Genomic DNA, 25,776 nt, shown 5'->3' on the forward strand with positions numbered 1-25,776 from the left:
AAATCTGCCACATTTGCCAGACCGTCCAGTTGAATGTGGCTCATATCAAGCAAAACAAGACAATTTTTCTTAAAATAAGACAAAAACACTTTATAAGATTTCCTTAATTTGTAGTGCTACAGTTTCAGCATAAAAATATAAAATATTCAGCCATGTCTTTGATAATTTCTTTTTACCACAGGACTGAAAGAGGCATCAGAGAAAGAGTGAAAGTTTTTTTTTTACAATCAGCTAAAAAATCTTTATAGAGAATACATTTTATTTGTTTTACTTGGTGGAAAAACAATAAAACACCAAAAGGGTGTCCAGAAGTACTATCCAGTCCATATTGCTGTGCCTCTGTACAAGCCTTATTGTTAATATTGCTTTAATGCTATTAGGCACACAGGCTGCTTTAGCGCGGTTGGCACACCCATGATGAGCTGTGACCACATGACATCACACAGAAAAGGATCTTGATTATTATTTATAAGTTCTCTTACCGTGACTGGTCCCTGAGTGAGCCTATCTCTCATTTTAGAACATGTGCATTATTTAGCAATGTGCCAATGGTTTGCTTTTTGTGTTCAGTTTTGAATTAAAGAGGACTTGAAGGCTTGTTTTGACTGTTCTTTGAATCATCTAGTCCTCGAGAAACCCAAGTCTTACTGATCTTAATATGCTAAAAAAAAATATTACTATCTTAAGGTAGGGTATTGGACATTTAGTTGAATAAACTTGTTCACTGATTTTGCTCAGAGTTAAGCAGTAGAAGCATGTTAGCTCAGTGCGGCATTAACAAGGACAGGAGGAAATAGCAGGCCTGGTATGTCAACAAATTGCACCCAAAGGATCAATAACATGAAAACAGAATAAAATCCAAACCCCACATCACTTCTTCACATATATAAATCAAAACTTTGGTTTTATTGTTTAAACTTGTGTCAGAATTTAAGTTACATGGCTCACAGTCTCACGTACAACTGATGCAGGAACAATTCTGTAACCCTTTGTTTACAAAAGGAAAGCAAGTTATTACTCTATCTTCTGAGAAGCTACTGTCTGCCTCTCCATTGACTTGTCAACTGAGCATTATTTTACGTCTTGGCATGCAAAGCTCCTGCTGACAACAGCAGCCAAAAAGCTTTGTTAATAAGCATCATCCAATCTTTACATGTCTCCGCCCTGCAGCACTTCCAGCCATCACAATCAGACTCCCTCTCTGCCACACAAAGCCTCAGACATGGGGGAAACCACACTCACATGACTGACAGGGGGAGAATTTCCCCCGCTTTATAAGAAGATTACCTGAAACCCCTTATGGCTCTGTGACTCTAGGATTACTCAGCCTTTTTTCTCTTTAACTGGCTCCAACAAATGAGATGAACATTGTTGACCTGCCATGTTGCGCCCTCCTTCTCTGTGACTGTCACACCACATCTGTCTGTGAGTTCATGACCGAGCCCCTGCATAAATCCTGTGCAACAGCCTCAAGCTTTCTCCCTAATAAGTGTCTTAAAGGATGCGCAATGTTAATCACACTGCCGTTTTGGTCCATTTTATTTGACTCACTGCTCTTAGTCTGATTACTGTCACTGAGAATGAAGCGGGCTCATAGCAGCAGCGTCACAGCTCTGTTACAGCTTTGGCTCGGTTCTTGTGGTATGACTGTAGAAATCATAAAAATAGGATGAATCCTGTCACCTCCCGTTCATATCAGTGTATAACAAAAAGGAGCATTTCTTATTCATCGTTACTTTTTGCACATTTTTTTTAGCACGTTTAAGGAGATGATTTAACACAACTCACCATTGTCACACAGCTGCCATTCTCCAGCCATGTCACCCAGTGAGGGAAGCTGTTGGCGAATTACTCTAGTGCTGTGTACTAAGATGTATTACTCAAAAGAATACAATCGAGTAGCAAAATCTGGAAGAATGCTGTGAAATATATCAGAGAACATTACATAACTGCTATCCATCTGAAAATTTACCTTGATACTCTAACCATAGTGGTATCACTGTACTCTAATAACCTCTGCCAAGGGGGTTAGGGAGAGTTTTTTTGTGTGTGTCTGTGGACAACATAACTCAAAAAGTAACAAACAGATCTGAATGAAATTTTCAGGAAATCTTAAAATTGGGATAAGGAAGAAGTGATTTAATTTTGGAGGTGATCCGGATCACCGTCTGAATCCAGGAGTTTTTTAAGGAATTCTTTATCATTGTGAGATAGGGCTGTTTTCACCATATGTGTATATAACTCCAGGATAAATGGTTGGATTGCTTTGCAAAACAATACAAGACAAGGTCACCATAATTTCTGACGGATGTGAAAGTACGATCAGATCCTGGCAATATTCTGGGTACTAAGATCTGGAATATGAAAAATGTACTGGGTCATCATAATTTTCAACATTGTCAGGTAACAAATTGTAGCAGACAGTCTGCTGAAAGGGAGTATAACATTAAAGTAGGACTAAAGTGTTGCGTGACAATCACAATATGCTTGGCGGAGGTCTTTGCTCTCTGAGTGCCTTTCTAGCTTATATGAAAACATTAGCTTCCCTACAGTGTGACATTGTGGGTCAATGGCAACTGATGTTAAATCTGTTTCAAGTAAAAAAAAAAAAAAAATTACTGGCCTTTCTTCCAATCAAAAGTGAAAACATTTCCTCTCAGTTCAAATTCTGAGCCTCCTCAAAACGTAGCATTGATTTTATCATGAAAATCGTCACATTGTTGGACTTTGCATGGCTGCTATCTTGAAAAGTACTCATAGAGGGGCTCCATGTGTAGAGAAAGCACCCCATGTACGAATGCTTCAGGCCAGTGGTGCAAGGGCAATTGTGGCCCATGTTGAAAAACAGTGCCCGCATAGAAGTTAAAACGGATGCCAAAGTGTAGGGCTGGGATGATATGCTATCCTCGTGATTCAATTCTGTTACGATTTTTGGGACGCAGATTGGATTTAAATTGCGATTCTTTGATATTTACAATTTTTACGATTTTTAGTATGCTTTTTTAACACCAGACCTCGGGAAAAAGTTAAATGATGATGATAATATCTACAGAGCATATAATTTTCCCATAAAGTGCACATCACGTGAGTCAGAGAGAAACATTTCACCCTCTGCTGGGGAAAAGTGGTAACTTTTGCCCAATGCAGTTTATTAACAAAGACTGAAAAGGAGAATTTGAATTAAAAAAAAAAAAAATTGACGAAAATTCCCGATTTTGATATTGTCCAACAAAAAATCATACTATATTGTATTTCGATTTTTTTCTCCCACCCCTACCAAAATGCCACCATGGCTTGTTATAAAACCAAGGGGCAACACTCAGTTTAGAAAAATGAGGCCTATGTGGAAGTGCTAAAAGTTGCTGTTCATCAAGAATCTGCATGAGGCTGGCTGTAGAAAGACTGGAAGTCACGTACACACCAAACCAGAAAAACAGACTTTATGACATTAAAAAGTATATTTACAGCCTGGTTCAGAGGCGCTGGGTCTGAAATGTTGATTTTGTTATCAGCACACACTGCACCGGCAGGGTCATTTTTTTTTCCAACTTTGTGGTTTAGAGGATATTACAACTGTCTCATCGTCCAATCAGAGACACAGCTCAGCTCATGTGACTGACAGGCGCCTTACAGCTGTTAGAAAAGAAGTTCAAAGCCAGCGTCATATCCAGAGATTGGCTTCATTTCACTGTGTCAGGAACAGACGTGTGGAGTCACAGAGGCTACATCCATATGGAATAGAAAGCCTTTATTGTCATGACGTGACTTGCACATAATGATATTATAAAATCTATGGTTAAAACATGATAAACCACCCTCCTGGGTGGCAAAAACGCGCTAAAGTGTCTTTGAAAACACGCTGAACTGTGCTCTCTTCAGTGACAAGAACATGCTGTGAGTGCCTTTTTTCTCTTTTCGCCCCTGCTTCCAAAAAGTCTGTGCACGCCACTGTTTCAGTCCTGGGATCATTTTCCATTCCTGACATGATTTGGTGCATGTCATCCCCCTCTCTCCCCTAGGAATGTTCTCACATTTATGTTAGAACAATACTGTCTATGCCTGCTGTGTATGTGGTGTGTCAAGAAAAATTCCCATGTCACTTCATTCTTACACACAAACAGTAGGCGCTGGTAGAGATGAAGCCTTTTTTTTGTGGTGATTAATCTTATGAACTTATGAACTGATTAAGGAAGAACCCTAATGCTGAAAACTTCAGATATGTTTTGAGTAGTGTGCCAGATGAAATGAGTAAAGATGCATCACGTAACACGTTTTTCTAGCAGAAGACAAAGTGTGCGAAGTCCAGCTCTATCAAACTGAATTATGCAGCGTCGTTGTTACACATGAATTATTTTTACTTATTTGAGTGTATAGCTGTGTTGAGCAAAGATGCTCCCCACTTGTATCAAATTACTTGGATTAAAACACGCTTCATGCTCTCAGACTGATTTTATTACACACCAGTGTCTGCTCTGAGTTCAATCTAAACAACTTCCTCCCTCTGTCTTTATCTTTGCCTGTAAACTTGATTGCGTTCAGCCGAGAGATTAGGTGACGCCCTGTCTCGTGCCTGCCTTTATTAAGAAGGCCTCAAAGACACTCTTTTCAGGATGAAGTGAAGATGGCATCAGTTAATCCAGCATTTCAATTACAGGCTGTCATTCAGGGTGCCGCTCCGGGGAGACTGGCTGAGACTGCAGAGGGGAGAGATACGGCATGCAGGGCAGATTCAGGCAGATAATGTTGAGTGGTGCAATGCAAATCACTCTGCTTCCCAGTTATGTATCAGAAAACATGCTCCTGTTATCTGAGGGCCATTAACACAACAGAGCAGAGATCAACTGAGAACTTATCCAGGTCTCTGAAGCTATTTTTAATGACGTCTTTCAATCCATCGAGTTCACAATTCTAAGAATGAGCCACTGCTTTAAATTTACATTTTCAGATTTGTAGTCATATTACACTGTTTTTGACAAGTATCCTTTCCTGTAAGTAACTCGAAGACTTCAAAAAGATCACACATCCAGCTCTGAAGCCAGTGCTGTGGCTTATAGAGTTAATAAATGAATCATAAATGTGTGGCATGTTTTGTTGATTCAGCTCAGTGACTACAGGCTAAATGTACCACATGTGTAAGCATGAAAAACACACACGGTATGTTATTAATAACATTAAATATGGCTGTATTGCATTTAGGTGTTCCAATTCTTGGATCCTGATATACGAGGCCTATGTGTGCTCTCGCTCCGAGTTCTGGTTTAATAGGGCACTTGTTGGGAACTGTGCCATGGTTGATGTTACAACATTTTTGTTCTTCCATGTTAAAATGTATGCTTTAAGAGTAGCCTACTGCCAAAATGCAAACCCCCCAAGATATCACTCCTCAGTTGCTTGAAATCTGAAGAGATAAATCTCTTAAGATGACAATTTGATCGAGTCATGTGACATGGCTGAGGACTCCAGAAAACAAGGAAGTAGTCTTTTAGCTGTTTTTGGTTGTCAAGCTTGGTTTCTGTTGACTAATGTTTGTGATGGGGGCTGTTTGATATTGACACATTAGGCGCTGCCGTTTTGTCTTTTGGTTTTCCTCTTAAAAACAGACCCTGAATCTTAGGACGTCAAACCTATGGAGAACATTTTTCCAATTCCATTTTTTAATCCATTCTGTGCTTTCATTAAAAGTAAAAAAATATGGTTTAATTGGTTAGATGCAGAACCCTGGGAACTGGTGAGTGTGTCTCAAAGTTTCTTTGTAATAAGGAAAATTTAAAGGTAGATAATCCACAGATATCCTAGGGAACAGGATTAGGGTCACAAAAAAAGGTCTACAGTTTTTTTTATTACTATTTTTACTGAGAAAAAAAAGTCTGAATTCTACGGAAGAGGATAAGGGCCACTGAAGAAAACGTCATTTTTTTAATTGCGATTTTTCCTGAGAAAAGTCAGAATTCCAAGGCAGAGGAAAAGGGCCAATTAATTTTTTTTTATATTCTGTTTTTTTGTGAGGAAAAAAAAATCAAAATTCTTTCATTAAAGTAATAATTCTGATATTCATGTCAGAATTCTGACTTAAAATCATAGACTGTATAAAACATGGACGTAGTCTTTCCGACGTCACCCGTCTGTTTCTATAATGGAAAAAGACGCACATTGGCTATCACGGCCATATTGGTAGTGGCAAGGGCTGCACAGCTGTAGGGTGCCTGTCGGTCACGTGACCTGAGCTGTGCCTCTAATTGGGTTAGCTCGCAATCTTAATAACCTCTGAACTGCTGAGTCAGAAAAAAATTCACCCCCCCGTACAGTGTGTGTCGGTAGTAAAATTGGCGACTCAGACAGGAGACGTTTTTCCGAACCCGGCTGTAAAAAGGTTAATTTCTGTTTTAAAAATTGTTTTGTTTTTTTTTGCTTGGTGTGTATGTGACCTCCAGTACTTCCGGAGCCAGCCTCAAGTGGACAATTGAGGAACAGCAGGTTTTAGCACTTCAGCATTGTCTCATATTCTTAGCCTGGAGGTTGCTGCTTGCTTGAAACTCAAAATTATAAGAAACATAGTGAGAATTCTGTCTTTTTTCTCAAACAAAAAAAAGAGAGATTCTTTCAGTGGTCATAATCCTCTTCCGTAGAATTCTGAGATTAGAGTCAAAATTCTGACTTTTATCCGAGAAAAAAAAATTTGGACATTTTTTTTTCAGTGGTCCCAATCCTCTTCCGTATTTTCTTTGCCCCAGTCTTGAATTCACGTTGCTCCACTTTTTGCCACCACCTGAGCAACCCGTGAGTGGGTGCAGGGCGTCACGTGACATCAGCAAGGTGCAGCACGCTGGAAGCCCACTTTAACTTAAAACGTATAGATTTCTGACGTAGTGACGTATAAATATACAACTGTCACATAACAGCAGGATTTACTTTTCCTCGCATCATCCAATAGGTCTCTCCCTCCCTCCCTCCCTCTCTGTCTCTCTCAGCAGCAGCAGCAGCAGGAGCAGGAGGAGCAGGAGCATCCTCTGGGCTAATCAGTTGGTACTTCTCAATCCATCCAGCCTCAGCACCCTCTCCCCGCTCCCAGAAGAGGACAGCCGACAGCCGGTGTGAGCGAGGTGTTTTTGTCCGCTAACCATGGTGGGAATTACGGATATCGCGTGCCTTCTGGTCCCGCTGGTGATGCTCGCGGGGTCCACCTTGCAGACCGACGTGAAGAGCGCCAAGGAGGCGGAAAAAACGGGGAATTTCATGGAAGACGAGCAGTGGCTGTCCACCATTTCACAGTACAGCCGCAAGATCAAGCACTGGAATCGCTTCAGAGACGTAAGTCCGCCGTGTTGACCGAGAGATGCGCGGTAATGCGGTAGAAGAAACACGCACGGCTCTTTGGACACAGAGAATAGTTATCACACACTTCTTTTGTAGGAAAACACGAAAACTTGGAGCTGCTGTTGTGACAGACACACAGAAACAGAAACAGAAACACACTCTTTAGGAATTGGCTTTACAAAATAAGCTAATGAAACATCACAATTAATAACTGTTGGATCTTCTATATAGTAAATACATTATGTTCTTTTATATTTCTGCTGTTTTTTTTTTATTATCTTTTACCAAAGGCTGAACTGGACTTCTACTTTTAGTTTATATTTCTTTAACCTGTGCTACATTTTCTGCCCCAAAAACATCAACACAAATTTAATGTGTAAATCTAATTTGTGATTCTCTGTTTGATATTGATCTGATTTGAGAGCTTACATAATGCGATAAGAAGATGGAAATAGAAAATATGTAAGCAGCCTTGTTTACAGTCTTGAAAGTATGCTTTACTCTGGGCTGGTGTCTCTTTGTGCACATTTAACCTGATTCATTGCTCGTTGTGTTTTTTTTTTTTTTTTACATAGAAAATGTGTATAATTTGTGTAGATTATTGTCGTCCCAAAGCCAAAACCTGACTGGACTTTTCAGACTCCTTCTTCATTAGTCAGGGCGTTAGGACGGAGAGCTTCCAGGATTGAAAATATGAAGCTTTGCCAGGAGCTCTAGGTCAAAATAAAGCAAATGTTAATGTATTAAAACGTGAAAAGGCTGCCACCTTTCATTGTGAGTGCATGCCCCTCTCAGTCAATTAAAAGCAATAAATGTTTCAGTCCCACTTGAACAGCAGGAGGAGAATAGACCTTTTCCATCATGCTGCTTTTAATGTGGGTTACCTCAGATGTGTTTCCAGACGTGTCTCAGGAGATTTCCACAAACAACAGAATTAAGTAATTAGAGCAGAGAGGGCGCTGATTGATTGATGTGCTTATTCACCTACTGAACAGACTGAACTGGGTTGTGGGGATTGATTAAAGCCTGCAGGGTCTGCGCGGTGATGTATGGCTGTGTCGCTGAATGTATGGACATTTAGTTCTGCCTCCAGCTCTGTGAAATGATTACTAATGATCCCGACAGGATTTGGACAATAGTGCACTCAGATTAGGTTCCATATAAGTCCTGTTAATTGGGTTTTAATTGATCTTGGGTGGATGCTAGCACGTGATAGGTATCATTATTGGATTGGAAATGTGAGCGTTTGGTTCAGGCTATTTATGAGGAGAATGCAATATCGTTTCAGGAGGAGAAGAGAGGTCTTTATATGTGATAACAACCCCCTGGAGGCTGCGGTGTCGTTTCTGATCTGCATTTATATGCCTCCTTAAATCACAGATCCTGGACGTCCCTGAAGAAAAGGTGAATGTGTGTGAAAATTGGCTGCTGCCCCCTCTTGGGGATGGATTACTTTGGCTTTGATTAGAGGATGTCCTCTGGAACTGTACTTAGGGAAGTAATGAAATTGTGCAAATGGAAAGCTTAAGTCAGAATTACTGTGGGATTATAACTCTCTGGATGTTTCTCTGTATATTTGTAGAGCTCTGATCCAAAATGTTAGTTAGAGCGGCAACTCCGCTCTGAATTCAGCACATCATGACTGGCTGTGCATGAAAGAAAAAGGCTTTTTCATGTGAGAATAAAAAACAAAAACACACTCATGGAGAATCTGGAGCATCCTAGGATAGAAACGGCTCGGGAAAGTGGGAACGTCTTCCTAATGTTGCTTTAGGGATTTCCATCCAGTGTGAAGATGTCGTTTGCTCCGCTTTCCATTTTTTCCCTGTGTTTTAACATCAAAGCTGCTGCTGTGTGACACAAACAGCCCCCCTACAGAGCCACACTCTATCTTTTTCACGATTCCCAGAGGTGGCTGTCTTAATACGTGTGCGTGTGCAGCTTCTGTGCATGTTTGTGTTGAGTTAAAGGGCAGGACTAGTGGCGGTGGTGGTGTGGTGCGAGTGGTTTGTCCCTGGTGAGGGTGATGATGACAGGAGAAACATCAGAGAAGCAAACCAGTGAGCCTACCCAGGGGAATCGCCAGTGGAAACAGCTTTGATTTCAGCTCGCTGCCGTAGCAACAGCAGCTTGTGTGTTATGGTGTTGAAATGGTGCGTGTATCGCTGAGGGTTTGATGACTCTATTCCCGTCACCGGTCCAGTTTTAGGGCGGAGAAAACAACCTGGATTTTCTTTATATCACTCCAACTCCTGCTACCAAAAACATCCTCTGCTTTAAACTGTAACAAGCATTTAAGCTGTGTTGTTTCATGTTATCATTTGAGATAAAAATGTAAAACACGAGTTTCAGTCCAAGGAGATTATTATGCATAAAAGACTTGTGATGACACAGTTATAGGTATTCAGATTACACAAATCGATGTTGACTTGCTCGGTCCTCTGAGAGCTGAACATTGAATATTAATTCAACACTGGAAAGCAATAATCAAGGCTGCACCACATGAAAGACGAGCTCTTTTATACTCCCTTTTTGCACGCAAACCTCTCACACATAAAAGACACACAATGCATACTGCAAGCTGCAGAATGCACACTGTAAATATTTCATGTTTATTCTCTTATGTAAAAAGCAGAATCAGGATAAGAGGCTCTTTCTCTTCCAATAAAAATAGCTCCCACACTTCAATTTAATCTATTTCACAGGGAGACAAGGCGATTAGATTTAACAGTTACAGTCAACAAATAACAGAATGGGATACCTTCAATCCTTTAATCTGACAGGTGCACTCAACATTTCATTCCACTAATGCACCAAATCCTGGGAAAAAAAGAGAAACGAGGGAGCAGGAAAGGCAAGTCATGGTAATATAACTCAGAGATGGGAAAAAATATGAGCTCTTATGAAACTGAAATGTCATAGAACAGACTCTTCTTCAAGGTTTTCTTATAGAAATTGATTGAATTCAGGTCTGAAATGTTAAATTTCCTGTATCTTAATTCCTTATTGGATTTATAACACAGGGAGGCAACCAAACCCTACAGTCCCCCCTCATGATGAACCTTCAGAATCAAATAAGACAGCTCGTTAATGGACAAATAAGAGATGGAGACATAAAGTGGCTGGAAAAAATGCAAATACTATAAAAAAAAATACATCTTGTTCTTCATCATGTACCCATTTTTATTTGAAGCAGCCATATACTCTGAATAAAAATTAGTTTTGCACGCAGAAATTTAAGGACTCAATTACAGAGACGATTACATGTCAGCTGAGATCATCTCCCCAATCTCTACGCTGTCTATTTTCATTTTACTATGAAATTAAATGGCTCGAGACTGCTGCGTTTTTATGCGCAGCAGATCCAATTTAAGAGCAAATCAACAGTAAATTCAATTTTTTGCTCAACTTCGCTTGTAAAAAGGATACTGCGTATAAAATCACCAAGCCATGAAATTGCTACGATGTTTTATTCTTGTTGATTTAAGATGAACTCAGATATGAGTCTAAAACGGGTGATGATTAGGATGTAGCTGCACAAGTTCACCCAGATGAGGGCTGTTTATTGTTGGTATCCATCATGCATGCATAAAGGGCTCAGTGTTCATGATTTTTTTTTTTTAATATTTTATCATTTTCTCCGCCTCCCATCCAGAGCTGTCTGTGCCTGGCAAATCCTTATCTTTGCCCCTTAAGTCAAGCAGTTCTGGATCACGCTGTACCAACTTACTGCATGCACCTCCTCTCCTTTCGCTTCATTTTTAAAGAACAGAAACACTCCGTGCCAGCACGAAAAAACATCCCATCCCTTGTCAATGCCAGAGGATTAAATATGCAGAATGAACGAAGCACTTGCGGCAGGTTCTGGTTATCTGGTGAGAACATTTGACTGGAGGTTTTTACTTTAGTTCAGCCTCTGGTGAACTTCAAATGGCTTCAGTCCAGCTGAGTTTTAACACTATGGGTGCAGACCTTAGTGCTGTTTTTACACTTTTTCAACATTGCATATGATAGCATAATTGTGGGTAATTGCATCTGTAAAACTGGAGCCAAATACTCTATTAAAGACCATCCACATGAACTGTATATTATAATCTCAAGCCCAGCCCAAGTCTGGATCCCCTTTCATACAGCCCCTTGACTATACTGTCTGCATGTTGGAGTAGACCGCCTCTGATGTGTTCCTGCTATGAACTGGGATAACAGCCTATCAGAGATCCATTAATCTATCCAGACAAGCTTTGTTCTGGCACGTGCTGTCCCTTATTGTGCTTGAGGTTCTCTATGAAGCTGCAAACATGCAGATGGAGTGCCTCTCAAGCAGTTTTGGGAGAGGTGGTCTGATTGTTTGGGTTTTGGACAGACTGCTGGTGGGCTGCAGGGTGTCTTGGCTGGCTACCAGGGGCCTAGGTGGGCTGTTATTGAGTTGAGAGGAGGGGGAAAAAAAAGGAAAAGAAGCAGCTTTTCATCATGCGCTGCTTGCATGGCTACAGCTGCTTCCCACTGCAGTACAATAGCCACAGCTGAAGGGCACAGGTGCCGCAGAGACAGGAGACCACTTGATAAGCAGTGAGAAAAGGTGATAAATATGAAATATCTGAGCAGATGCAATACACAAAATTGAATAAATGCATATTCATTTAAACACTCCATACAAATAACGGCATACAGCTGTAGACAAGAAACACGGTCTACAGTTCCCCAAACAGATGCCAAAATTTAGCATTTCAAATGCATGACTTGTCAGTGACCAGCTTCTGCACGTCTGTGTTGTTGGCTGCATCTGGGAGCCGGCAAGCTGAACAGGTTGTTTGCTGCAGAAACCACCTGACATCCATCAATCTACCTGTAGTGAGCTGTTTGTGGGATACTTCAAGTGTCCTCAGAAACATTCAGGAAACAGACAGGTAATTAGCAACTGTAGCAGCCCCAGACAAAGTTGAGTATCAAGAGTTGTTCATTTCATGATTACCTCTCGTTTCAAAGTGCACCACAGCTCCTAAGTGATCATACTTGGCTTCTACATTTCAGTGAGACAGGATCAATTAATCACACTGTTTTTTCTTTGAAAACTAACAATAACTCTAAGTGGCAGTGGCTGTCCTCACAGTAAATGCCACCCAAGTGTTATTACCTTTGGGTATGTGCCAGACTGAGAGAGGCACTGCCAGTGTACACTCAGCACCTCCTGTAGCTACAGCAGCCGACAAGAGAATTTGATTTGAAAAAGTTGAAAGTGGGTGAAAATAACAGGATGTTTTAGCGCCTGAGAGCACCTCAGAGTGGGCCGGTTGAGAATGTGTTTCCTGTCATCAGAATACACACTCCCACAAATGCACAGAGAGAGACACACACTGTGTTTGAAGGTAAGATACAATAGCCCGTCAGTTTCTCACGGTCAGAGATAAATGAAGATCGACTTGAAAAGTATTTTCTTCTGACTGTAGCGTAGCAACACTGGAAGTTGTCTATAACAAAAAAGTGTGAGAAAGACATAAAAGTACAGTATTAAGTACATTATTTCTTGCTTTTACAGATCACAGAAAAATTCTATTACAGTTGGTTATTGTTTATGCTAATCTTTGCGCTTTGGATTAAGGAAAATGTGAGACATTAGCATTCCAAGCTAAGTTTGTCCTGCTAACTATCACTGCATTCACCAACAGCTTGGTTTATACTAATCTTTGGGTTTAAAGTTAAGGAAAATGAAACTCAATAGCATTCCAAGCTAATTTTGTTTTGCTAAATAGCATTATATTCCCCAGCAGCTAGTAAAACAACGTAAAACTCCTCTAATTTAACCTCAGTAGTTGTAAAAAAAAAAGTAGATACAACTTCAACAATGAGTCTAACCTAAAGTAGCTTAGCCTAGCCAAGCAGCTATACAGTCAGATTCATTAAGTTCCCTTCACTTTAGGTTATCTATCCAGAGTTTGAGTCATTTAGACAACCTAACCATAGTTTTATTGACATGCTAGCTTCCCCTAAAGATAATGTAGCTAAGAAGCTAACTAAGATCTGCACAGTGTTGTTGTTTTTTTCCACTTTTACCTCACACACTGAGTGTTTTTGGTATTACAGGTTGAAAAATAAAGTCTTCTTTCATGAATATCTTTTCTATCAAAGTCTACTGAATTTCCCCAGAATGGGTGCTAGGCTAACACTAACGGCTGCTCATTTTGGGTGAGAGAAAGTTTCCATAAACATTTTTCCTTATTTTAGCTTTTCCTGGTTGTATTTTTACATCGGAGTTATCTGGAAACATTGTAAGTCAGGGAGATGTAGTGTTTTTAACTACCCCAGTCACCAACATTAGCTAAGCCTAGTTACTAGCTTGGTAGCTGTAGCTTATACAATGTTTGATTAAGGAGCTTGCAATTGGACCTTGCCTGTTTTAAATTTTATTTATTTATTTATTTATTTATTTATTTATTTTCTTATTTTCTTATGATAAATCTACCCTTGAATATCTTCTAAAAGAAAACAACAAGTAAGCTAGCATTAATAGGCTAATAAAGGTAGTTGTCAATGTTTACAGAGGCTGATCAGATTTAAGAAAATAAGACAAGTAATTAATTTTATAGAATATGTTTGCTAAATATATATGATTCAAAAGTGGAGTAAATTCTTTTTTTTTTTCTGGCATGTTTCATCATTAAGCGTGAGAAGCTTGATGGCTGGCCCTGTTAGGCCGTTTGCCTTTTCCACAAGTCAAGCCAAGGTTCAGCACTCAGATTGTAACTCTCTCATCCAATTACACTGTCCTGGACTCCCCCGTCTCAAATCATTGGCTAATTCTTATTCTTCACTGAGACCCCACAAAGGCAACTTCATTGATTTTCCATTGTTGTTCATGTCTTTTTTTCCAGTTGAGCCTGGTGTTTTCAGTGAAGTGTGAAGGTTCTCGTTTGTACCAGATTCTCCTGTGAGTTGCCGACTGTTTTCTTATTCCCTTCAGGGCCCTAAGAGGCATGAGGGTGAATTTTATTTATAGCCAGTGAGTAGAAAGCTGGTGTGAGAGGATTTTGGTGCTGGCTTTTATTCTTATCATGTGTGGTTGTGTTTTTATTGAAATTTTAAGCTGTGTGTGTGTGTGTTTCAAAAGCAATAAGGACAAAGCGTGAAAGTTAAGAACTTCACATCAAAACCTTTTTTGTCCAGTAAAACTTTTCTCTCCTGTGCCTCCAGTGAAATGAAAAATGCTTGGCACTTTTCACATAACTACTTGCTATTTTCTATCATTTGCTGCTTTTACAGCGTTTCTGACGTCACTCATCTCTACTCGAGTGTTAAGGCTCAGAAATTAACACCTTTCTTGATTGAACAACGCTGGGAGTCACAATGCTCACTATTATCGACACTATATAAGTGTCAGGCCATTCAGTGCAGACATAAATGAATACCTTTGTCCTTCTTCAGTATGAAATCAGCGACTAATGTATCCAGCAGTGCAACAAGGACAATGTGTCTTTTCATCTGTCAAAGAATATCTGAAGGTAGAAATCGCTCTGCAAACTGAAGCATAAGAAATGCATAAATTATTCACTCTGAATTACTTTCACTGAGGCCGATGTTGTGAACTATGATTGCTTTATGCATGATGTATCTTTGTTCATGCATAACACCTGCATCCAGAGTTGCTTGACTGATATATGAAATCAATATGTAAACATATCTCAGAGAGAAAATATTCTCTTTTCATCTGTTTATGTTACAGAAATCATTAAAAACAGTCAGCGTTGCTAAGACAAGGTCCACAGTTATTCTCTCTTGCATTTTTTTCTATCTGTATGATTTAACATCACATCCCTGTGATGTCAAATAATATGGCAAAAGAACCAGAAAAATCCTTCCGTACTTACTGAAAGATTTGCTCCTCCAACAAATGAGGGATTTTCTGCCGTTTTAACTTCCATTTGTTTAATCCTTTAATTTAATAATCGGATGTCCGTGCACAAGAAAAACATGAAACAGTAGGAAAGCAAGCATGCTTTTTGCACCGTATCCTACCTTTATCACAGAAGGATTTATTTTTTACCCAATTAGTTCCTGTTTTAGCCCCAAGTTGTGTCTGCAGGTGTTTCTTTCAGGCTGTGTGTGACAGCATTGAAAGGTAAAGCACGCGGCCTTAGAAGCAGATATCTGAGCACAATAAGTCCCCCAGCAGTTGACACATAAAAGGTCCTCTTCCTCAATAGAAGCAGGATAATAAATTTGATTCTTGTTGGTATTTCTTCATCGCTCTGACTTGCAGCACTTTGAATTTATTCTGCAACTTCAGGCTGGACTTTTTACATTCTACAGTGCTATTTCTTCACCCTTATTTTGTCTATCGATCCAGTTCCCAATAGTTCTAACCCCCGCTTTACCTTTTATTACCCGGTCCTCTCGGCTCTCTTACATAAGCCTCTCTCTTGACTCGGGCTTCTTGTAAAAGAGGCAGCCTAGACTCTCAGTGTTTGATTCTCTGCCTCTGCTCTGCAATGCCTCGTCTTTCTCTCAGCCGTGTGTGCGAGAGAAATATGGAATCAGCAGGCTTGCTTCTTGTGCCCTGCAGCCCAGTGTGCATGACGATAAGATGAGAACATATAGGACAGGAATATTGTTGAGGGGGGTTTGTTTCATCTCAGGCATGTCTCATGTGATCTGTAATCCAAAGCTGTGAACACTCATTATGTGAATCTCGAGGTGGGAGGAAGTGATATGATACATTGCTGTATGTAGTTTCGCTACTAAAGACTACCTCAGGGCAATGTAACAGTCGTCTTTCAGCTTTATTTCATCATATTTTTTAGGGTCATGTTTTATGCTATAACAGCTCACTTTGGCGCGGTGCTACCAGGGGAAAAAAAACAAAGTGCATAAATCTTTCTTGAAAACATTCAATTCAAGAGGATTTTTGACACTGTTGTTGAATAATGACCTGATTGTAAGTGTTCTTTTTACAAATTAAATGATAAAACCAGGATGTTTTGCTGCTTGCTGCTAAGCTAATTGGTGCTTTTCATCTGTAAGAGGAACCTTAAGTGTACATGACCAGCACCCTTCTCTCTGCACCCACTTTGAAGGGGTCCTTGTGTTTGTACAAGCCCCTTTGTCCGTCACAGAGTTGACTGGGAAAAGGATGAAAAAGGGGAAACCTCAGCAGCAGAAGTGGTGGGCAAGCGGCCCGGTACTCGATGAAACCTGGAGGGAGATTAAAGTGAGGTGGATTCTCAGGGTAGAATGGTTCTTAATCTTGTTCTTCAAAGCAGGTGACTGCCAAATCAAACAGCTCACTCTCCTGCGCGTACATTGCTCAGACTTTCCTCCAAAGATAAAAGTAAGCAACTGCTGCTTCCCAAAGTGTCGAAGAATAACAATATATGTTTATGTGGTGGATCTGACTTGGCAGAATGTTGCAAAGAGAGCAGAGACACATTTCCCACAACTGTTTATCAGACATTTATTTCCAAACCAGCTGCAACAGCAACTATGGTGACAGAGGAATAAAACATTCACAGTTTTTCTGGCACACATAATCTTAGAGCCTTCAAAATCCCAATGAACATACTGCTGCATCTCCCATACGGCTGCAACTGATGATTATTTTAGCTATCGTTGATGAACCTGCGATTGTTTACTTGATCATACATATAAAGAAACAACATTTTTGAACATAGTTTAAGCTGACCAGATGCTACATTTATAAAGTATACCAAATGACATGAATGTATTGTCACTTAAAGAATCAATAGTATGGGCAAAACTAGGGATGCGCCGATACCGAACCAGGTACCGGGTATCGGTGGATCAGTGCCCCTCAAAGTTGGATTGGTATTGGTGGAAAGGGGCCAATCCGGGCAACCAGCTTTGTCCCTTTTCTATTTTACTGTATTCTTGGATACTTAATTTGGAATATTACCTCTGATGCACTTTTATGTTTTTTGCAGAATTACCAGTCTACAGTGTAAAAAATATTCGAATTGAATATTAATTTCTGCACATTCTGAAGCATGGTTTTTGACAAACTGCTGGTAAAAATTTAAATATTTTAGGGTTTAAATAAATATTAACTTCAGTAACTCCATATACTTTTTTGCCTTTTACCTAAAACATTACCAGTCTTATCCCACAGTAGGGCATACAGGTTGTTATTAAACACTTATATCGGATCAGTATTGGTATCGCCGATACCTAAAGCCCATATGAATATATTAGTATCGGAACCAGAAAAGTTTGATTGGTGCATCCCTAGGCAAAATAATACAAAATATATTGTTATGTCATCAGATTAAGAACTTAGTGGACCAAAAAGGCAAATAAATAAAAACGTGTCCTCGATCTTTTCACCTGCAGGTCAAACAGTACACCTCCTCTGCCCTACCACTATCTGTAGCAGCTAACGCTAATGCTAACGTTGGTTTAATGAACTCCTCATGGTTTTTAAAGGGGTGACAATTTAATAAAAAGACAAAATGAGTCCTAAAAGACATACCATGCATTTCACAACAAATAAAAGGAGTGTATGTTGGATTTTGTAGCTCCTCACCTCGCTGTTGAGCTCCCCGGCTTGTCAGCGATGAGTCCAACATGTTTGCGTTTTAAGTGCTGGATCATTGCAGTCGTATAGGTCATTTATACTACACTCCCAAGCTCTAAAAAATTTTTGGACTAACAGCTTTCTCTGGACATTATTCGTGTGTTTACTTGTTTCCCTCACCTGCCGTCTCGGCTTCTCCTCCCCCACGCTGATCTGTCTACATGTGATGCATAGAGCCCCACAGCCCAAGTCATCTACACTCCAGTCCAGTAGGTGGTGGTAATGCACCTTCAGGTAGTTGCCAACTGCTAAATAATCGGACAAAAAAGAAGAAGACAAATAAACTAACACAGAAGAGAAACTAATGCAGTAATGGCACAGTCCAGTGCATGGATTATGGAAAATCGTTGTGAGATGCTTTAACTAATCGATTTTTATTGATTTTATCGATTCGTCGTTGCAGGATATATGTGTGGTTCTGCGTTGGCAAATGTTCAGTGCTTTTTATGACCCCTGGTGCTTTCTTGATACGTTTGGATACCTCGTGTAAATCCTCTGTAGGCTGATATTAACATTAATTGTGAGAAAAGGTCAAGTGTAAACCTTCATCCAGCAGTCGAACTGGCACAGATCCCCACATGGGAGTGTTATTACCGCGTCCTTTGTTACTGATGAGGCAGTGGTGCACTCTGCTGTCAGCATGGACCAACTCCCTCAGGACAACCACAGAGGAGAGTGGTTCTGACAGCTGACATTTACCTTGACACACCTGTCAGTCACACACATGACCTGTCAGATAGCAGCACACACTCCCGTCAACCAGTTTCCTGTTTGTCCTCCTTTGTGATCAACCTGGAAAGCACAAAATCTGTGTTTTGCTGTTGGTTTTTTTGAGGTTATTTTCTGCTGCTGTTCTTTAAAGCAGGGCTCAGTTTTATCACGGACAGGCTCATCGTATCACCCCACAGTTATGAGGGATTGTGATCTGTCAATCATTGTTGTGAAGCTCAGCAGCAGGGTGAGCAGTGCAATGTTTGATGCCCAGGCGAAGCTTCCTGGCTTTGTTTATCAGGAGATCTTTCTGATATTATCAGGTAAATCACAGAGCTCCTGGATACAGCCGAATGCTTTCAACCCTGAGCTTGCTTCCTCTAATCACGTCTGTGTAAAAACCTGCAGTCTTTTCTCCAAGAATTTGGTCTGTGAGTCATATTTTGAGTGATATAACTCCTCTGCTGTGTGCCAAACTTGTCAACGTACTCTTGTATTGTGCACTCAGGAGAATTTATTTTCCCCGGATACATTTTCTGCAGCCTGTCTTTTATGAAATCATTGATTTCCAGTCCTGTCAGCGCGGCAGGACACTTCCCTCATCGGTCCTGGCAGAAACACAAATACAGAAAGGCTGCTAAATAATGCAGGAGCTGGAGCATCAATAAAGGAGACATGGGAGGCTTCAGATTAACGGCCAGGTCGTAAACTGTTTGAGCTCCTGCTTATACGTGGCTCCATCAGGCCTAACAAGGTTGAACAACATAACCTGCAATCATTCAGGAAGCTAAACTGGAGTGTTGAGATGACCTTCAGTCACACCGAAGTTTGCTAGAAGTGATTTTTTTCCTGGCAGGTAGAAAAGCTTGGCGCCGCAGTGAGTAGAAACCGAGAGGTAAAGTGCAGTGTGGTTGGTTTCCACGCTCGAATGCAGTCCCTGTCAGCGTTGAAAATATTTACCTCTGTGAAATAAAACTGTGAGGGTCAAAGAAGAGGGTCTCGGCTTTCATGAGGATTGCAGATTTTACGTACGTGTCAGGATTTATCGCCTTCCGGGGAGCTGTTTGGCACACACTTGCAGTACAGTAAATGTTTACGGTGATGAGTAAGTCATCGCTGAGGAGGAGGGAAGATGGCCGATTGTAAATATCCTGAAATAACTCAGGTTTATTATTTTAGACACAGAGATATGCTCAGAAAGGTGTACACCTGTACTTTTCCTCCTGGATATCTCTTAGATTTAAAAAGTGATGTGATGTGTGTGGATTTAAATGTGTTAGATTTATCCTTTACAATTTTATTTAACCAAAAAGGCACATCAAGTTAGCATGTGCTACTTGTTTGATTTGATTTGTACTCATATGCGTTCGGTTTTGGAGGAAATGTCATTCTTATGTCCCTTCAAACAGTGTGGAACAGGTGACTAAATCATTAATTGTCACCTGGATTATTGTACACCTGTGTGCTCCTCTGCATCTAAGACACAGCTGAAGAAATTACAAACTGCCCAGACCAGAGCTGCTAGGTTTGTCTTACATTTTCCTATAAGAACAAACACTGTCAGTATGCGCTGTCAACTTTCATGGTTAACTGTTGGGAATAGGCTTTTTTTCAACAGTTACATTTTTCAGTGACGCTGTCTTTTCTACTCAACCAGTTTTTCTATACAAACAAATTGTCAGATGCAGTTAGCTTCATTCAAATTTTACCAGGTCAGCTGACGATGGCCAGATCATGTTGCTATATCCAAAGTCAATGCCATAAAGTTCCCATATTCTGCTCCTTTTCTGCAGTTTAATATGGATCATTGATGTCTTCATGAAATGTTAGTAACATGTTTTGGTCCAAAAACCAAGCACAGCAGCATTGTTTCCAGGCTCTCATAGCCCCTCTGTTCAGAACGCTCTGATTTAGTGGGCGTGGCCTTCATATGTAAATGAGCCACTGCTGATACCGACCCGCTCTTCGTCACTGAGAGCGGCGCCACGTACAATGTTTAGAAAACAGCGAAGCTCGTTTACCGTAATATTACAGGCTAAAACAACAGACTAACTGCAGCTAAAGTTAGCATCATGAAGCTAACACAAAGACAGGGGGGACACTGAGGAAAAGCTCTTACATCTGCTCCACAGCACACAGCATTTAAAATACTCACATTTCCAGGGTCCCAGGTTTGTTGGCGGATGGTTGGTAATGTGCCTGGATTCAGGACCAGTCTATTGGCTAGCCCTCTGTTGTACTGTCCAAAGCCGGAAAAGCAGTCGGCCGTGAAGTGACTAGCACACACATGCACAGTTTTACTGAGTGTAGCTGGCACATTTCCTTGATAAATGAACTCTAGACACTTAGTCTTGTCTTGTTCTGAGATGGGAAGCTTGTGTATGGAACTATGTGGCTGTTTACAGCCAAAAACAGAGCAGTGATGGCTCTTCAACTTTGGCATTCCTTTAAGATCTGCATTGTGGGTTATATTAGTTGTAACTATCATGTGCATCATATATGTTTTGTTTTGTCTTTCTGTGTGGACCCCAGGAAGGTTAGCTTGTCATCTTGGTGGCAGCTAATAGGGATCCTTTTAAACAATAAACGACAAATGAAAAGAAAAGACACTTTCAGTATTAACAAACCTAGTTATTTGATTTGTTTACACATTTAGGGAGCTTTGCCCACATTAAAGTAGTGCTTTGCTAGGTTTTGTGATGCGGCCTGATTAGCTGCGCCTGCATGCTTAGCTTGGAAGTGGTTAGCTCAATCTCAATGTAGTTTGGTGATATTTTAATTCGAAAAAAAGTTCATTTTAATATTAACCTGTCAAATAAACTGTCTCGGAGTTTATGAAGAGGAAATATGCTTTTTGAAAAGTGCAGTGTTGTTGTTATTTTCTTAATGATGTATTAACTGTGAAGCGCCAAAAGGGACAAAATAGCGTACAAGAAGACCTTGATTGCATCAGGATAAATGTGTTAATGATGACAGTCTCTTCAAATCATGCAAAAATAATGGTGAGCATTAAAATGAAACATGATGATAGTTGTGTTTCTGTTTCATTGTGTCTGACCCACTAAGTTTTTTAATGGTTAAAATCACAATAAGGATTGTTTGAGTTGAAGAAGTTAAAGGAACGTTGGACCTTTCAGTAAATGTACCTCTATACCTTATGACTGAAACTTCTCTTTCTTCTCCACTAATATTGCCTTTTTTCTCTCCTTTGCTGTCATTTCACCAGGAGGTAGAGGTCAGTTCTCTTCAGCTTTTCTTAACGCTCCTCCAGCTGCCTTTGTAAAATGTCTTTTTTATTCATGACTCATCCCCTTGTCTTTTTGTGTCTTTATCTCCGCTTCTCCGTCCATTTTCTCCCTCCCTTTTTTTATTTCATATCTCCCTCAACTTGCCCATTTTAATTAGAACGACTAATGTTGTAATTAACTTTAAAAAACAGGCACAGCATTTTAAAGACGGCGCAGCCTCGGTGCCATATGTCTCACACGTATAGGCGCCGGGTGCAGATTTGTGGGGCTCATTTGCATACAGATGTACAGCTGCAGTATAAAGTCATCTGTCTTATGTGACTCACTTGGCTAATCATCACATTGCTGCATGCTTATGTAGACATGATAATCAATACGCTATGGTAATGCAAAGGATATCACTTCACTGCAGATAAAAGGCTGTTAATATGTCTGGCATGCTGTGTGTTTCTTCTGTGGTGCCAGTATATGATTGATTATTTTTTTCTGTTTCTGCAGGATGATTATGTTCGTACCTGGGATGAAAATCAAGGGTCTAATGACAGTAAGTCTCACCCCATCTTTCCCTGTTTTACTCCCCTTGAAGGCCAGACTGAGTCCATTATAAACTTGGATTCTGCATATGGAGTAATCTTGATGCATGTATTTCCATCTGGAGCTGGCTGATTAATTATATTTTTAAAATAAAAACAGTATTAGTAAAAGAAAGTGGTATATTAATAGTCCTTTGGCTTCTTGTTATGCATTCTACACACAAAAAAAGGAGAAAAAATCTGTGTAAAACATTATAAATTGACTACAATGATGGTGATGCTGTATAAAAAGTCTCCCTAAGATGTTGAGCGTAAGATCCATACTTCTTGATGCTTCTTTAATGGGAGAGATGAAATACTTCCATTATGGTATAATGTAAATCCACTGTTGTTTATTATTGTCTGCTTGATGGATGATTCAAAGCTCAGTATGTTTTGGCTGAATGGATGCTTAAACTCACTCTTCAAGGATGTATCCACCATATGCAAGCAGCGGCAGTTTTTGTCACCACGGTGAAAATCTCAGGGCATGTTTCTCATCATGTGTTGTTTTGTTTTCCTGTTTGGTACCTTAGTTGTTATTTTGTCGCCTTCAACTTCAGTTTGCGTTTTTGTTTTCTTTAAGTATGGGTATTTTCATCCATGTACCTTGAATCTTTAGCGTTTCCTGTTTTATTTCATAGTTCTTGCTCCCTGTGTGTCTGCTTATGTTTTACTTCCTGCTTTTGAGTGATACCCTCCTCTTTGATTACACCTGATTAGTTTCAGCTGTGCCTCTTTGTCACACCTGTGTCTCGTTACTTGCTATCCTGTGTGTGTACGTAGTGTCTGTGTTTCCTTCTGTTAAGTCTTGATTGTGAAGCAACTGGTTTGACAATGAATCGTGGAAATCTGAATGGACATCAGGTCATAACCATAGATCAAACAGTGATCCCCAAACCTCGAGCCGTGGACCTGTACCAGTCCATGGATCAATTAGTACTGGGCTGCACATAAAAAATACTCAACTTACGTTATTTCAGTTTGGTTTATTATATAATTCTGAAAGATGTTTTATTTTGAAAATGGCCGGATTCTCTCTTTCATACCAGTCTATGACTCATTCTTGATGACGAACCCCCCAAGCTAGCAAAATGGACAAAAAACAAACATCTTTGGAAAGTTTCTTAAAGCAGGGTAAAAGAGCAAGTGAGGAGACAGAAGAATAGCCCATCCGTGAAAATATTGTCTGACACTTAACTTGTCTGTGGCGCAAAAAAGGTTGGGGACCACTGGTATAAAACATGAACGTAGCTTCTGCGACGTCACCCGTCTGTTCCTTAAACCGTGAAATGAAGCCAATCCGTGGATGCAGCCACATTCGCTACAGGGCGCCTGCCGGTCACGTGACCTGAGATGTGCCTCTGATTGGAAAATCATATGATCCTTATAACTTCTAAACCACAGAGACAGAAAAAAATTCATTCATCGTACAGTGTGTGCTGATAGTGAAATCAGCGTTTTAGACCCAAGCCGTTTTTTGAACCAGGCCGTAACCAATGCCATAAAAGTCTGTTTTCATGTCTGGGTGTGTACGTGACTTACAGTCTTTCTGCAGCCAGACTCAAGCGGATTCTCGACGAACAGCGACTTTTAGCACTTTTGCATAGGCTTCATTTTTTCTAATCGGATGTTGCCCCTTGGTTTTACACATACACTTAAGTTATACCTTCATTCAGCAGACTGTCTGCTACAATTTGGTGTTAGCTGCAGGTTTGTATTCTAATTTGTTACCTGACAGTGTTAATATTATTATGACCCAGTACATACTTTATATTCCGGATCTTAGAACCCAGAATATTACCAGGATCTGGATCGTACTTTTACAATTGTCAGAAATTATGGTGATCTTGTCTCATATTGTTTTGCAAAGCAATCTGACCAATTATCAAGAATCCTTTAAAAAAGACCTGGATCCAGGCGACGGTCTAGATCACTTCTTCCTTATCCCCTTTTGGACATTTCCTGGAAAATTCATCAAGCTCCATTGGTTAGTTTTTGAGTTATGTTGTTCACAGGCAGACAAACTCTCCCAAACACATAACCTCCTTGGCGGAGGTAAGAACAACTAAAAGAGCTGTAAACTACCATTTGATAACAGCTAACAGTAGCAGTAGCAACCAACTTACTCTTAAAAGGCATTGAAACAAATATATTAGTTTCAACAGGCATTAACTTTCCCTCTCCATGACACCTCACAGTTTATGATCTTATATAATTTGCTCTGGAGACACAGACAAATATCCATTCCTGCAGTCCAAACAAGAAGAACATCAGATGCCTTGGATGAATGCTGACGTAGTAAAAGCAGCGCTGCATGATTTATTGAAACTGGATGTCATTAGCCTGTACTGTGCTGTCCATGGCCTGCGTTTGAACCGTGATGCTTCCCAGACCGTCAGCAGTTCATCGCATTCGACAGCTCTGTGTTTGTATACTGGGGTCAGCCACTCGCTGTCCACACTTGTTCTGGGTCCTCAGTGAAAAGGGCTGAAGGATGTTATCTGCTGTTTTATCTGCTTCAGCACATCTGATGTGACTCCCCGAGGAAACACTAAACATCGACTTGACTTCAACCCATCACTACCTTGTTCTGCTTCCTACTTTTTCCTCCTGCACTTGGGAAAAGGAGCCGTGCGCGTAGACAGACTGTCCTCCTCCTCCTCCTTCAAATCCTTCTGCGACTTCAGGCTTAATTGAGCCCCTGCAAGAGGAAGTCATGACAGAGCCGTGTCCCCGGCCATTGTTGCTTGATTTGCAGTTTAAATGAAGTCAGCTGAATGGCAGAGTCCATTAGCGCAATTTCCAGGGGCTTAATGAACCACTAATTATGGCTTCCAATGAAAGGCCAAAGGGAGAGAAGTAAAAGCATGAGGAGAGATGGAGACAGGGGTGCAGGCTAATTTGCCCTGATTTAGTCTTAAGTGACTGACATTAATATTATTCCTGTCAACTCTGGAGCAGTTTGGTGATGAGGAAATTGTGAGTTCAGGGGAAGAAGCATGTTTACCAGTGTAGGAGGGTGTGATAGGAAGAAAATTCACCAGAAAAAGCAGAAAGATGAAAGCTGTTTACTTCTACGAACACTGGAGGAGGTCAGAAGTCTGTAAAATCCCCAGGCCAGAATCCTGAACACCAAAACCTTCATGAGTTGTAGAATATGTGTCAGGTTCATGTATATCTACAGAGCTTTATTGGTCTTTTTGAAATCAAACCAGAGCTCCACTTCTGCAGCTGTTGTGATGATACAACACCAATCTTTGTCTTGAATTCCTAATTCTGAAAAGTAACGCAGACATCGTAAAATGTAGTCTGGATCTTTGCCCGAACAGGAAGACCCAGACTAATA

At 40.4% G+C, this 25,776-nt stretch overlaps 1 protein-coding gene across 1 annotated transcript in view; it reads left to right on the plus strand.

The window, feature by feature from the left end:
• Nucleotides 1-6,933: 6,933 nt before the first annotated feature.
• spock2 (SPARC (osteonectin), cwcv and kazal like domains proteoglycan 2) overlaps nt 6,934-25,776 on the plus strand; it is a 38,396-nt gene continuing 19,553 nt past the window's right edge. Inside the window, exons 1-2 of the mRNA XM_074676282.1 lie at nt 6,934-7,308; nt 22,354-22,399. Coding sequence (XP_074532383.1) covers nt 7,120-7,308; nt 22,354-22,399 — 235 coding nt within the window. The 5' untranslated portion in view covers nt 6,934-7,119. The remainder of the gene's footprint in view (nt 7,309-22,353; nt 22,400-25,776) is intronic.

This window comes from Halichoeres trimaculatus, unplaced genomic scaffold, assembly GCF_033239565.1.
Source record: "Halichoeres trimaculatus isolate MK-OKI-2021-1 unplaced genomic scaffold, fHalTri1.1 fHalTri1_scaffold_8, whole genome shotgun sequence".
In the NCBI taxonomy this organism is placed as follows: Eukaryota; Metazoa; Chordata; class Actinopteri; order Labriformes; family Labridae; genus Halichoeres; species Halichoeres trimaculatus.